Source organism: Mizuhopecten yessoensis, unplaced genomic scaffold (genome assembly GCF_002113885.1).
Source record: "Mizuhopecten yessoensis strain PY_sf001 unplaced genomic scaffold, ASM211388v2 scaffold9309, whole genome shotgun sequence".
NCBI lineage: Eukaryota > Metazoa > Mollusca > Bivalvia > Pectinida > Pectinidae > Mizuhopecten > Mizuhopecten yessoensis.
This window is the reverse complement of record NW_018407983.1, coordinates 172,983-187,483: the sequence shown is the minus strand read 5'-3', so window position 1 is coordinate 187,483 and position 14,501 is coordinate 172,983. Positions and strand designations below refer to the sequence as shown.

The 14,501-nt window shown below is 36.3% G+C and overlaps 1 protein-coding gene across 1 annotated transcript in view; it reads right to left on the bottom strand.

Annotated features, from left to right (window-relative positions):
• LOC110457787 (endoplasmic reticulum aminopeptidase 2-like) overlaps positions 1 to 14,501 on the bottom strand; it is a 35,962-nt gene that overhangs the window by 17,370 nt on the left and 4,091 nt on the right. Inside the window, exons 2-16 of the mRNA XM_021509188.1 lie at positions 13,263 to 13,929; positions 12,432 to 12,711; positions 10,546 to 10,666; positions 9,819 to 9,973; positions 9,388 to 9,501; positions 7,675 to 7,809; positions 7,181 to 7,309; positions 6,775 to 6,941; positions 6,383 to 6,471; positions 5,376 to 5,506; positions 4,744 to 4,799; positions 4,396 to 4,543; positions 4,092 to 4,165; positions 2,727 to 2,831; positions 2,067 to 2,234 (exon numbers count right to left, since the gene is read on the bottom strand). Of these exons, the coding sequence (XP_021364863.1) occupies positions 2,067 to 2,234; positions 2,727 to 2,831; positions 4,092 to 4,165; positions 4,396 to 4,543; positions 4,744 to 4,799; positions 5,376 to 5,506; positions 6,383 to 6,471; positions 6,775 to 6,941; positions 7,181 to 7,309; positions 7,675 to 7,809; positions 9,388 to 9,501; positions 9,819 to 9,973; positions 10,546 to 10,666; positions 12,432 to 12,711; positions 13,263 to 13,929 (2,539 nt within the window). The remainder of the gene's footprint in view (positions 1 to 2,066; positions 2,235 to 2,726; positions 2,832 to 4,091; positions 4,166 to 4,395; positions 4,544 to 4,743; positions 4,800 to 5,375; positions 5,507 to 6,382; positions 6,472 to 6,774; positions 6,942 to 7,180; positions 7,310 to 7,674; positions 7,810 to 9,387; positions 9,502 to 9,818; positions 9,974 to 10,545; positions 10,667 to 12,431; positions 12,712 to 13,262; positions 13,930 to 14,501) is intronic.

The window sequence follows — 14,501 nt, the reverse complement described above, 5'->3', positions numbered from 1 at the left end:
CTAGACAATAAGGGTAGCCCCATAGTCTGACACTAGTGACACAGGACTAGACAATAAGGGTAGCCCCATAGTCTGACACTAGTGACACAGGACTGGACAATAAGGGTAGCCCCACAGTCTGACACTAGTGACACAGGACTGGACAATAAGGGTAGCCCCATAGACTGAGACTAGTGACACAGGGCTAGACAATAAGGGTAGCCCCATAGTCTGACACTAGTGACACAGGGCTAGACAATAAGGGTAGCCCCATAGACTGAGACTAGTGACACAGGACTGGACAATAAGGGTAGCCCCATAGTCTGAGACTAGTGACACAGGGCTAGACAATAAGGGTAGCTCCAAAGACTGAGACTAGTGACACAGGACTAGACAATAAGTGTAGCCCCATAGTCTGACACTAGTGACACAGGGCTAGACAATAAGGGTAGCTCCATAGACTGAGACTAGTGACACAGGACTAGACAATACGTGTAGCCCCATAGTCTGACACTAGTGACAAAGGACTAGACAATAAGGGTAGCCCCATAATCTGACACTAGTGACACAGGACTGAACAATATGTGTAGCCCCATAATCTGACACTAGTGACACAGGACTGGACAATAAGGGTAGCCCCATAGTCTGACACTAGTGACACAGGGCTAGACAATAAGGATAGCCCCATAGTCTGACACTAGTGACACAGGGCTAGACAATTGGGGTAGCCCCATAGTCTGACACTAGTGACACAGGGCTAGACAATAAGGGTAGCCCCATAGTCTGACACTAGTCAAATCTCCGGCTGGACAAGGTGTTCTAAAAACTTCTAGCCCGATGGACTGGTCAAAATTTTGTATTGCTTATCTTGTTGAATAATATTAGGTTAGTTGGATTTGCACATGGACTAGTAAAATTTTGAAACCTAACTACCCCAATCTTGTTGAATAATATTGGGTTAGTGAAAAATATTAACTTGCCATCAAGGCTCCCAATGCAAGTATATTTGTAACCTATCAAAATTCATCATAATTGAAGTGGTTATTTTGATCTTTTACATCCCGTTTCCTTTTAACTAATGTTTATTGACTTTTATATTGCGGGCAGACATCATAAACCATGTCAGGACCCAGGCATTCTAGGCTGAAAAACTCTTGGACCCAGAAATGGCAAAACTAATTTTTAGCCCCCGTTCATTCACAATTACTACACATACCAGCCAGAATTTGTACTGTATAGCGATTATATTGGGCGGGGTTTTTATATTCACTATATTCACGTTTCGACTAAAATCTACCAATTCTAAACACCAGCAAAATATTTAGCACATCACTGATGTTATATAAAAGTGTCATAGAACCGTACCATTACATTGTGCTATCCATGCAACCTACTTAATGACAGTGACTTTCCGACAAGAGATTTTCAGCCCTTCCTTGGCTATAACATGGCTCTAAACTATGTACATGCACTTAATTTGTGACAACTTTTATGTCACAGTTTGTTTTGTACTCAACTGAAAATTAATATCTAAAACCACATATTTGACAAAAAATATCAAAAGTTTCATCATAAAATAAAGGAATATTACACTTTTAAACCATATAATGAAGTAACTGACTGCATGCCGGTCGGTATCTTCTTTTGATGTCATTATACTTGGCATTGGGTGTATTACTCAAAAACACATTGTGATTTGGCTTCCCAAAATTAATTGCCATATTGACCAAAATATGTATATGTAGTACACAGTGCCTCCATGTTAAAGTCCTGAATCATGGGTGCTGTTAGAACCATTTTATTTTACAAAATAAACTGGCAGTTTATTATAAATAATTCTTTATTTAAAACAAAATATTTCCTTCCACATTCAAACCCTCTGCACACTTCCATCTCGGCCAACAAGAGTGGTTAATATAAGTTTAGAAACTTGCTTCATAATTCTAGTGAAATAAAAAAGTCTATACTTATATACTGTCATATACCAAATCAATGAAGTTATGTCTTCTTAAACAAGTAGAGTGTACCAATACAAACCTGGCCACTTCCTCAAATGAATCGTGATCAAAATAGTTATAAAACGGTACCTTGCTAGGTGATTGGTGTCCTGCGTGCGACAGAGTGTGACTAACAGCTTCTCTTTCTCGGTAGGCACTTGAGCATGGAGGTACTTTTGCCAGATAAAGTCCCATTCGGGTAGCCCCCCATACTGTACGCCCGCTCGGTAAATCACACTCTTCAAGTTCACGTTCACCCTACAACGGAGCACTTGTGGTGTTCACTAGGTCAGTCAGCCATTCACCGACCACATATTGAAAGGATCGATTTACACAATGTTAAATCTCTATGGCCCAAGGATGCTTCACACCAAATATTGGCCAACATCCATCATGTTATTCATCAGGAGTAGTCTTTTAATTATATGTCATCTTCTGTTACCAATACCAATATATAGATAAAATCTGCCCCTAAGGTTTTAAAAAGTAGGCTTTCAAAGGAAAAGTTCATAATCAGACAATTCACCACGATGTGATTGAATTAACATAGCCTTTTACCAGGTGATCTAAATTACCTTACTTTGTCAATCCCTTATTCAAACAAACTTTTTGAGATATTTTCTCAGTGATAAGATGTTAGTTACAATATGGATGTTTTTATGTTGAAGAGAAATGGTGAATTTATACTAAAGATATGCAAATATTTTCTAAATATTGTTAAATATAACACTTCATTATATGGCGACTTACTTATCATGACGATACATCCAGTTTTCAAACATGTTTTTGCCCTTTTCAATGGTTGGTTTGTGTCCAAAGGCTAGCGCCTGGTTGATCACAAGAGATCGAAGGAATCTGGAAAGACAACAAAATAAGAGTGTGGTTTCTGAAAACAAATACTCAACAAAACAGGGGCATGGCTGTTTAAAACAAATTTCAATTTATTGTTTTTAATTTCATTGATTTTGTGGGTAATTTTCATCCCTGAATTCATAGGTCTACAAAGTAATTACAAGTTGATATAATGCAATTCTCCATTTGAGTAGGTACTGGTAACCACAAATTCATGTACCCACGAAATGGTGTTTTGTTGGGAAACCACAAATTTCGGCCCCACGAGAATATACGATTTCACAGTACAGTGTAGTTGAAATCTTTAAATCATTTTGAGTTTGATGTATAAGGTATGTATGGAAAGTTCAGAGTTTGGAATACAGATTCTGTGACTAAAGCATGCAGTAGGAAGTTCGTTTGTTCAAAGAAAGCTGTACTTGTCCATTATTTTTATCAACATCTGAACTTTTCATCTACAGTAAAACCTCTCTCTAATGCAACCATTTTCAAGCAAAATGATTGTGTAACAGAGGTCAATATTTTGTTTAATGCTTCCATTAGGATTTGAACCAGGGACCTCTGGTTTAGTAGTTTTAACGCTCTATCGAATGAGCTGAAGAGAAATTCTCCGTAGCAGAGTCGGTAGGAAGCGGCTAGTATTTTACCAGGGTGACATAACCTCCCCCCAGGAAAGAACTTGTCCTGAGGGGTCAAAGAGATTCTTTCAAACTGATCGCGGGTATTTTATTAATATTCTCTGGGTCCCTACATGGGCACCAATGAAACAGAGGTCATTATGTTCTCAAAGCCTCTGCCAGGAGTCAAACCCGGAACCTCTGGTTTGGTAGTCTTATACTCTACCAAATGAGCTGGATGGAAATTCTCCCTAGCCGAGTCGGGTGACATTTGTAATATGAAGGGGTTTGATTTGATGATACATCAAGAGAGACATATATATAAAGGAATTCTTAAGAAAACAGTACAAAGGAACATTGAAATATGCAGGCAGCAAGAGAGTTGGCCAATGGAAGGGGGGACAGTATTAAGAATTTGTTTCCCGCACTAATGACTTTTGCATGACAAAGTTACTATAAACTTGTTCTTAACTTTGTTAGCAACATATGAGTTGCAATATCATACCTTGGTATGTTTTTATAGTGATGTCATGATATAAAGTAGCATAAAAATGTCAATAAAATGGCATATATTACATTTTTAAAGTTTTGTCAGACATTATTGAAGGTTTTTATGCTGCCTTGAATTCCTCCTGGGTCTACTTACTTGTCCAGCTGTGGTCCATTTTCCTTCCAGCCAAGTCTGGCCAGTACCTGACCCATCAAACCTACAGTGTATTTCTACAACATACAACACACATTTAGTGTATATCTGAACATATACGTTGGATTTCTGTAACATTAAATACACAAAGTTTATTTCTGTAGTGTACTGTACAACAAACATTTTTGATGAAATTCTTCTCTTTTTCATTAGTACCATCAATTTAAGATTTGATTACAGAAACAGCTTTGGTCAGTGAAATTAACAGCTACGCATATTATCTAAGATGGTAAATTAATTTACAAACCTGAAGTTTGTCATAAACAGCTTTATTTCGGAGTCGTTCTCCAATGTAGTTGAGACAGTCTAGTGCTACACTCCAGGGGAGGTAATCCTGTTCCTTTTGCAGGTACTTTGTCATGTCTAATGCAAGGGTTTGCGATACCTTTTTAGCCCTGAAATACATATAGGATAGTTTTGTATCATAGTTAACAAATGTTAAATAACCTTAATGGGAATAATAAAGTACGGCATTGTTAAACAGTATGTGACATATTATCTCGGCTGCTTATTGGCCATTTCCTATAAAATAACTAGTTTCTAAATTCCGCAATATCAATATTTTATGTCGCGCTGTGATACATATAGAAATTACCTGGCCAGGTAGCACACATCATCTATGAGACCTGCTCGGTCAGCTGCAGAAAACACCTGGAATATAGTTATAAGATCTTCAATATCATGTCAAACCTGTGTTAATGAGGCGTTTAAAGCACACTGACAAAAGAATGTATTTATAGTCCAGGGATCTGAACTCTCACAGATAAAATGTAACAGGTTCTTAATCAAATCAAAGCTTGCCACTCTAAACAGTATATACATTTGTGTCAAATCCTGATAATTACAACAACAGAATAGAAATTGTAGAGTAAAATGCATACTGCCTGTGTGAGTTTTGAATTTTGGCAGTTGGTTTGAAAATGTTTTAAACTAAATTATTAAACTTCTGTTGTACATAAATAATGTTAAGCTATATATTGTCATTACAGTGTTTATCTGACAATAATCCCAGGTCTCGTAATAAGCCCACCCATATATATTGCATTTCAGTAGAAACCCCACCAAACGCTACTTCATTGTCCTCTGTCATGAGCCCACCCCCTACTTTTAGTCAGAGATGAGGTGTTGGAACCTGGGCTTATTGCAGGATAAATACAGTGCAGTTTTGGAGAAAAAGTTTGTGTTGGACACACTATATGTATGAATTCCTTGCTAACAATGACATACCGTATGGTTGTCAGTAAGTTGTTTTATGAGAGCCCGCCAGTTACTCTCCTCATAGTTGACACGGTAGTACCCGTACATCCCATAATTACCCTTCATCCATTTCACTTGATCGTGATCAGCCTGGAACTTCACTACAATTGCAATTTATATTTTGTAAATAATCAAGGTTGTTTAGCTTTTAATTCACAGTATGTGAATTCAGTTGGTAACGAAAACTTTGCTTTGCTAAAACATGTTAGAAAGAAATACTTCTAGTATTAATGCTTAAAATGTTGAAATATCCAGAAAAATACCTGAGTCTAGGACAAGAATTACATTGGGTTATGTGTATTTTGAACATTAATTTACTTTGCTGCTCTAGTGATAGAATTTCACCTCATTTTCTCACACAATGTTAAACAAATAACCAAGTCAAACACTGTAATATATGAGGGGAAGCTTTCAAAGACATTTACAGTTCTCTTTGAATCTCTGCAGACCCATGAAGTTGCACTTTATGGAACTTTATAAACCCCAATAGTCCTACTACAACACTATGGCATCTTTTGCATGTCTGGTTAAACCATTTCAACCAGCTGAACCTGAAAAGTAAACGACAGGCAGAGATCTGAACCGAGGTTGACCCTGGAAAATTTGGCATGTGCATATCGAGGGTTCCAGACATGCCTGATTGAAATTTAAATACTATCAACAGTTTGCATCATTTCTGCATCAAACAAGGTTGATTGACATGAACAATTTAGGATAAAGTATAAAATTTAGTCGATACATAAATGAAGGATGTAATATTCTTGATACATTGACTATTGTTATTTGCTTGTCACAAACTCAGAAACCATACATTTTTTAGCTCTGTCTGTAAGATCGACACAGTTCTAGTCCAAGTGTGTTCGTTATCACAGAATATTTCAGCGCCACCTGAACCATTTCAACTAGGATACACGAAAGTGACCTATGTTTTCTACTTCTTCTATAAATCGGTGGGATATACAGAAACTCTTACTGACCTCCAGAGTCAATGTGTATGTTGATGAGCTGGTCCGAGATACCACTTGTCTTTGCTACAGCATACCTGAATGGTATGTTCCACTTGTAACTGTCAATAGTGATACACAACTCAATTATTTTATATCATTTACTGTAAATACACATATATATCGTCTAAATCTGTGAATATATCATTCAACAGTTTCAAATCATTCATATACACATGTATCTAGATTCAATAAACACATTTTTTATTGTTTTTTAATCAAATTCAGTCTCAATCTGTATAATCCTAATGGTTTACTGTATTAAATTCGAACACCTGGATAACTCAAGTATATTTCCTGGATCTGGTGTTTGGGTTTTATTTGCCATTACAGTTCTATGTATGTAATTTTTAACATTTGTTTACTTGAATGGACTTGAGTATTTTTCTTTCTTCTTTACATCCAAGCCAAGAAGGAATCGCTCTTGCGTGACCTGCACGAACTCTCCACTGCGGTTCATCGTGACGACTGGGTAACCCATTTGCTGGGTCCAGGTGTCCATTGTTGTGGACACATTTATCTGTGTGAAACTCTGGAAAATAAATTAAATGGTAAATGTGTGCACTTTCTGCAAATGCTCATGTGATTTTGTCAGAATGTGAAATATTAAACTCATGTGACATGTTTAGGTGTTGCGACAGGTTTGGGTCATGTTTCATATTTAGGTCTGGTGACATGTGTTTGTTATGTGCTATGTTTGGTCATGCGAAATGTTAAGGTCACATGATTTGTTTGGGTCATGAAACAAGTTTTGGTCAAGTTTTCGCTCACCGTGAGGATATCCCACAAGTCCTCAGTCCTTGCATTGCCATATTTGTATGTATTGAGGTATTTTTTAATTCCATCTTGAAATTTTTCTTTTCCCATAAAGTTGCTCAACATACGGATCAAGGAGGCACCCTAAACAAGTATAAAGAAAATTTCTACATTAGATATTAACACACAAAACAAAACAGCATACAAAACAGACGTACCATACTTGCCACCTTTTTGAAATTTTCATGGGGGAGATTATGTATGCTCAGAATTAAAAGCATAAATAAAATGTGTGTATGTACACCCCAGGGAAAGTAATACTTTTAATTGGCATCTTTTGAGTAGTTCTGTCAGATGAAGCCATCTGTTCTTAGAAAATACTAACAGTTTTAGTAAATTCCCGGCTCAATTTTAGGGTCCAAAACATAGAGTCTCCCCCCAAAGTAGGGAGAGTTGGCAAGTATGATGTCTGCAATGGTTCAATCCTGTCAAACAGGATGGGACGTTACCTTGCTGTAGGAGATGGCATCAAATAATTCATCAATCTGAGCAGGGTCCTTCACATCTACCGTGATGGGGTGTGAGCTCTGGACACAGTCTCTGGACATTGCTCTCATCAGGTCATTAAGTACAAACTGGTCCATCTGTAAACCCAACAGTTGGTTAGTGAGATTTGGTTGCCTGGCTGTACTTTACATCCTTGTTAGAATTAACAGATTTATAATTACAGTTACCTAATTGGCTGTCCATAGACTTGTAGTAAGAGTAATCTGGTTACCTAGTTGTACCTCAATGACTTTTGATTGTCTGTACCATAGACTTGTAATTAGTTACCTGGTTAATTGTCTGTACCATAGACTTGTAATAGGCACCTGGTTAATTGTCTGTACCATAGACTTGTTATTAGTTACCTGGTTAATTGTCTGTACCATAGGCTTGTAATAGGCACCTGGTTAATTGTCTGTCCATAGACTTGTAATCTGGTTAATTGTCTGTATCATAGACTTGTAATTAGTTACCTGGTTAATTGTCTGTACCATAGACTTGTAATTAGTTACCTGGTTAATTGTCAGTACCATATACTTTTAATTAGTTACATGGTTAATTGTCTATACCATAGACTTGTAAAAGGCACCTGGTCAATTGTTTGTCCATAGACTTATAATTAGTTACCTGGTTAATTGTCTGTACCATAGACTTGTAATTAGTTACCTGGTAAATTGTCTATACCATAGACTTGTAATAGGCACCTGGTTAATTGTCTGTCCATAGACTTGTTATTAGTTACCTGGTTAATTGTCTGTACCATAGACTTGTAATTAGTTACCTGGTTAATTGTCTGTATCATAGACTTGTAATTAGTTACCTGGTTAATTGTCAGTACCATAGACTTTTAATTAGTTACCTGGTTAATTGTCTATACCATAGACTTGTAATTAGTTATCTGGTTAATTGTCAGTACCATAGACTTTTAATTAGTTACCTGGTTAATTGTCTATACCATAGACTTGTAATAGGCACCTGGTTAATTGTCTGTACCATAGACTTGTAATTAGTTACCTGGTTAATTGTCTGTACCATAGGCTTACAATTAGTTACCTGGTTTATTGTCTGTACCATAGACTTGTAATTAGTTAATTACCTGGTTAATTGTCTGTACCATAGACTTGTAATTAGTCACCTGGTTAATAGGCTGTATCTTACAGACGTGTAATTATCCCTATTTATCTGGCTGTATCTCACAGACATTCACGTAGAATAAACAGGCTGTCTGTAAGATCCAGCCAAATAAACAGGTATAATTACCCGTCTGTAAGATACAGCATGTTCATTCTACGTAAATGTCTGTAAGATACAGACAGATAAATTGGTATATTTACACGTCTGTAAGATACAGCTTGTTCATTCTACGTAAATGTCTGTAAGATACAGACAGATAAATTGGTATATTTACACGTCTGTAAGATACAGCCTGTTCATTCTACGTAAATGTCTACCTGATTACCTGGCTGTATCTTCCACACTTGTTATTAGTGTTACCTGATTACCTGGCTGTATCTTCCACACCTGTTATTAGTGTTACCTGATTACATGGCGGTACCTTCCAGACTTGTAATCATAATTACCTGTTTACCTGTCTGAACCTACCAGACTTATAATTACAGTCATAAATTACCTGATTTATTTGCTGTACCTATCAGGTTGTATGAGTATGTACTTACCATAGAGAAGGAGGGGTCAGTTTCATTAGCCCCCAGGTACTCAACGAAGGATGCAAAACCTTCATTCAACCAAAGGTCATTCCACCACTTCAAGGTCACCAGATTTCCAAACCACTGTTAAAAGAAAACAGAATAACCTGATTATCACACACGATCTTGCATAAATGACAACATATTCAATGTTTTACAAAATATATTCACAGGAAAGGTTTAGGTAAAACAGTATGTGTTTTATCAATCAATTTTGTGGGGGTAGGAAAGGCAGAAGATATTACTACAATTATACCAATACAGTGTATTCTTTATGTACTTAATTCTACAAAATAATGAAGTACATTATAGTTTTGTTTATCTGTAAAAAAGTATAGAACTGAACAGAAAAATAAATCTCTATATAAGCGTTGTGAAACACAACAATGAAAATGAGTTACCTGGTGTGCTAGCTCATGGGCGATTACTATGGCAACATACTGTCTGTCGCGAGCAGACGACACCTCTGGATCATACAGAATGGTGGTCAGGCGATAGGTGATCAAACCCCAATTCTCCATAGCACCAGCCGCAAAGTCAGGAATGGCAACAAGATCTGTACCAGAGATAGCATGTCATTCTAAACGTATGTACGACAAACAAAAGGATTGTAATAACATCTGATACACTTTGTGTTCTGCAGAAGAAAAGTCAGCAAAATATATATTGACTACACACAATAAACTAACAACAAAATATTACTGTAGTATTATTTGCCATTCAACTGCAACAAAGAAAAAGTACATTCACAGTTTAAAGTTAAATGATATTTTCATATTCATCTGATCCGATATAGTAACGTTTTTGCTCATCCTAACATGTATAAGAGTTTAGTAGAATTTTCAACAAATGCTGTTTCATTGCCCTGTAATAAGCCCACTGCTGAGGGTCAGAGATTAACTGTTGACCTACAGCTGGGCTTACTGTAGGATAAACAGTAGTGTTACAATGTATTATCAAAATGTTTATGGATTGATTTCCAGGATACAAACTAAAATGGTCCATGGGAAACAAATATGGCATTGTTTAATAGAAATATGTGTAAGTCTGCATCATAAACAGCTGAACATGTTTACTGTACATTAGGTGTGTAGTAACTAGTTAATTGTGTTGAGCACATGTTCTTACCTTGTTTAGGTAGTGGATACTTGATACCAAACAGCTTGTTGTAGAAGTTGAGAACTTTGATGGCAGTGTCGAGAGCAAAGTTTGCCTGACTGATCTGGTGGGGTGGGGCATACACACTCACCTTTAAAGAAAAGAAATATAGTTTACTCATCAACCTAGTAATCAATCTCAAATTAAACCCTTTCACCTCTGTAGATCATAATAGACTCATCCAGATGAATGTATGGTAGAGTCTACTCAAGATACCTAGGGGTGACAGGGTTAACAGTATAAACTAATAGGCTTAGTTCTGAGCTTGAAAGGCATAATCTGCAACCACAAAATTAGGACAGATTATTTGCTTACAAACCATACATTTTGTTATCTCAATTATCATTTGGAAAAGCAAAAAAAAAAAAGTTTTATTGAAGGTGCATGAGAAAAGAAAAAGAAAAGATTTTCTATTTCAAGAATAAAGGTGAGGGAGAAATTTTAAATGGCTAAGTAAGTCCTCTTCCTCATTAGACTAACATTACAACTTAAGATTGTGTTGTGTTCGACAAGTCAGGTTGGTTAGAATTTCATTGACAGCAATTTTTGTGTACTGCTCAACTCCATATTCCTTGAGTGAGACAGGGTCAGGGTCAATATATTAGATCCTCAAATTACACGAACATTACACAAACATGAATGTGGTGTCGTTACATAATCTTGTATAGCTGGGGTACAAACTGTTATGAAAATTGGCTCCCTGATTGGAAGCTTTACAAGACAGCTTTAGACCTGTCTAATGATATGTTGCCCCTCGGAATAATAAAGTTTATTGTGATATTGTTATCCCCTCGGAATAATAAAGTTTATTGTGATATTGTTATCCCCTTGGAATAATAAAGTTTATTATGATATTGTTATCCGCTCAGAATAATAAATAAAGTTTATTGTGATATTGTTATCCGATCGGAATAATAAAGTTTATTGTGATATCGTTATCCCCTCGGAATAATAAAGTTTATTGTGATATTGTTATCCCCTTGGAATAATAAAGTTTATTATGATATTGTTATCCGCTCAGAATAATAAATAAAGTTTATTGTGATATTGTTATCCGCTCGGAATAATAAAGTTTATTGTGATATTGTTATCCCCTCGGAATAATAAAGTTTATTGTGATATTGTTATCCCCTCAGAGTAATAAAGTTTATTGTGATATTGTTATCCCCTCGGAATAATAAAGTTTATTATGATATTGTTATCCGCTCAGAATAATAAAGTTTATTGTGATATTGTTATCCGCTCGGAATAATAAGTTTATTGTGATATTGTTATCCCCTCGGAGTAATAAAGTTTATTGTGATATTGTTATCCTCTCGGAATAATAAAGTTTATTGTGATATTGTTATCCCCTCGGAATAATAAAGTTTATTGTGATATTGTTATCCGCTCGGAAAAATAAAGTTTATTGTGATATTGTTATCCCCTTGGAATAATAAAGTTTATTGAGATATTGTTATCCCCTCGGAATAATACAGTTTGTTGTGATATTGTTATCCCCTCGGAATAATAAAGTTTATTGTGCTATTGTTAGGGTTAATGACTGCAGTAGAAGAGGTATAAGATTGTGACATCAGAAGAAACAACAATGAGATGATGTCATCAATTCAAGTAACAAAATATATCATTACCTGGTAAACATATATAACAGTAGTTAAGTATTCAATAAAAAGAATCACTAAGTTGTTCCTATTCCAACTGACATTTGTGACATTCATTGAAGCCTATTTCACATACCGGTAAATTATATATCTGTAGAATGTATAATGAAAACTCATTTGAATAGAGTAAATCTTGATTATTTTTTATTCGATCAGCAGTTCATCACTAGTAATATGGTGAATCAGTGCACATACCTTTGTGCCCTGTTCCGTAGTCCCATTCACTCTGTCATAGTCACACACAATGAAGGCCACAAGGTAAGTGCTCATGCCTACACTCTGCTGGAACTTGTCCACAATGAGACCATTCGACTTGTTGTATGGGGTTGATGTAAGGCGTGGCATGTTGGATAGTGAAATCTGATTCTGGTCGCGAACAATGGACATGGTAAACTTAGCTTTCATGTCTGGTTCATCAAAACAGGGAAACGCCTCTCTTGCACCTGTTGATTCAAACTGAGTTGTACCAAGATACCTAGAAGATCAGGAAAGAGAAATTCATTACTACAACAACTGTGCATCTACAAGTTCCTAATTCTAACATCTGCCGTAAGTTTTAATAGCTGCAGTAATACATATTCCATTACTGGACTTCTGGCATATCCTAGCGCAAAAAGCACATGTTTACCTTACATCACGATGTATCCAGAAACATTCTACAATAAAACTTATATATCTTGGCCTCTTTTTCATTTACTACGTTGCTCACTGCCATCCTTTTTAAGATCCCCTTTTATATGCATTTGTATCACCAAACCCCTTTATGATGCCATATATTGCTAGGCAATTAATGGTGGCCTTACAAAAAGATTTTACTTCGCATATAAATAGAAAGAAAAAGCTGAACATGTAATAAAACTACAGTCGAATGTTTGTTAAAAGTACTACAAATTTATTTGGGAAGCAAAATTACATTGTACAGTCCTATATTTTTACATCATTTTATAAGTAGTTATTCAGTTCAAATAAATATATATACGTATTTAGAGATTTTAAACAGCTAGTAAATATAAGCCCAGAACTTACTTCACTTCTCCATCTGGTGTCTTGTAACTACTGAGGTAGAATCCTGATAGTTTTTTCACCAGCATGCCATCAAACTCCAAGGTCACTGTGACCTTGGTTTCCTCCATCAGCGTTTCAGCCATCTTAAGGACATACATCTGAAGGTCTGTACACTTCAGCTGCATTTTTACATCACAGTTGCGCAGCATACCCCCATCTTTATGCTGAATCTGCACCGAAACATTTGTTATGGTCAAATGTTTCACATGGAAAATTATCATCTCAGTCTTTTCCATAATAACGGTCTTGATCTTGACACTGCCTTTGAATGTCTTCCTTTCAGGAAGGAAATCTGGATGAATCAGTATGTCATACTCCATAGGGATGACAGATCTGGGCAGTCTAATCTGTTGCCAAGGAAACACTTCTCCATCTGTGGCCAAGTACTTTGTCTCATTGGGTTTAGGGGAAACCTGTGGCAGGTCAGTTGTCGGGGCGACTTGAGGCTGTACACAGGGCTGCGGAGGCTGGGATCCAGGCCTTGCAAATGCAGCAATAAGTGTGATTACTAGAATGAAGATACCGATGCCGACAACTATTGCTGTAGCTCGACCCTGCCCCAAGACTAGTTGACGACATTTCTGTTTTACAGATGGCTCATATACAGCTTTCCTGTGTAGATTGTCACCTGCAACACACACAAGACCAATATTTTATCATGTATTTTAACCTCTCATGTAGTGTTACCTTGATTACTTATGAATTAAAATAGGGCAATCTGATTAAAAATCTACGTTCCAGTCAGAATGTAGAGTATTGGAGTGGAATCAAAGATCTGGTTTTAATCAGATTGATAATAGGGAGACTTAATTGGCAAGTCACTTAGCTGTGTCTTTGATAAACCAAACACAATTCATTAAAACATTCCTTGTCTGTCAAAAAAATCAATAATCTGTTCGCTTATAAAATATCTCAATAATGTGTCTGAAACATTAACCCTTTCACCAATGTATACCATAATGGACTCATCCAGATCAATGCATGGTAGAGTCAACTAAAGTTACATAGGGGTGAAACGGTTAAGGTAAAGGGTCCCACTGCATCAGTTATAATCATGAAGAAGAGTTCCACTCAGACTTTTTACTTTAAGTATTCTCCCCTTCTATTAAACATAAAGTATTCTCCCCTTCTATAAAACATAAAGTATTCTCTCCTTCCATAAAATATGAAGTATCCTCTCCTTCTATAAAACATAAAGTA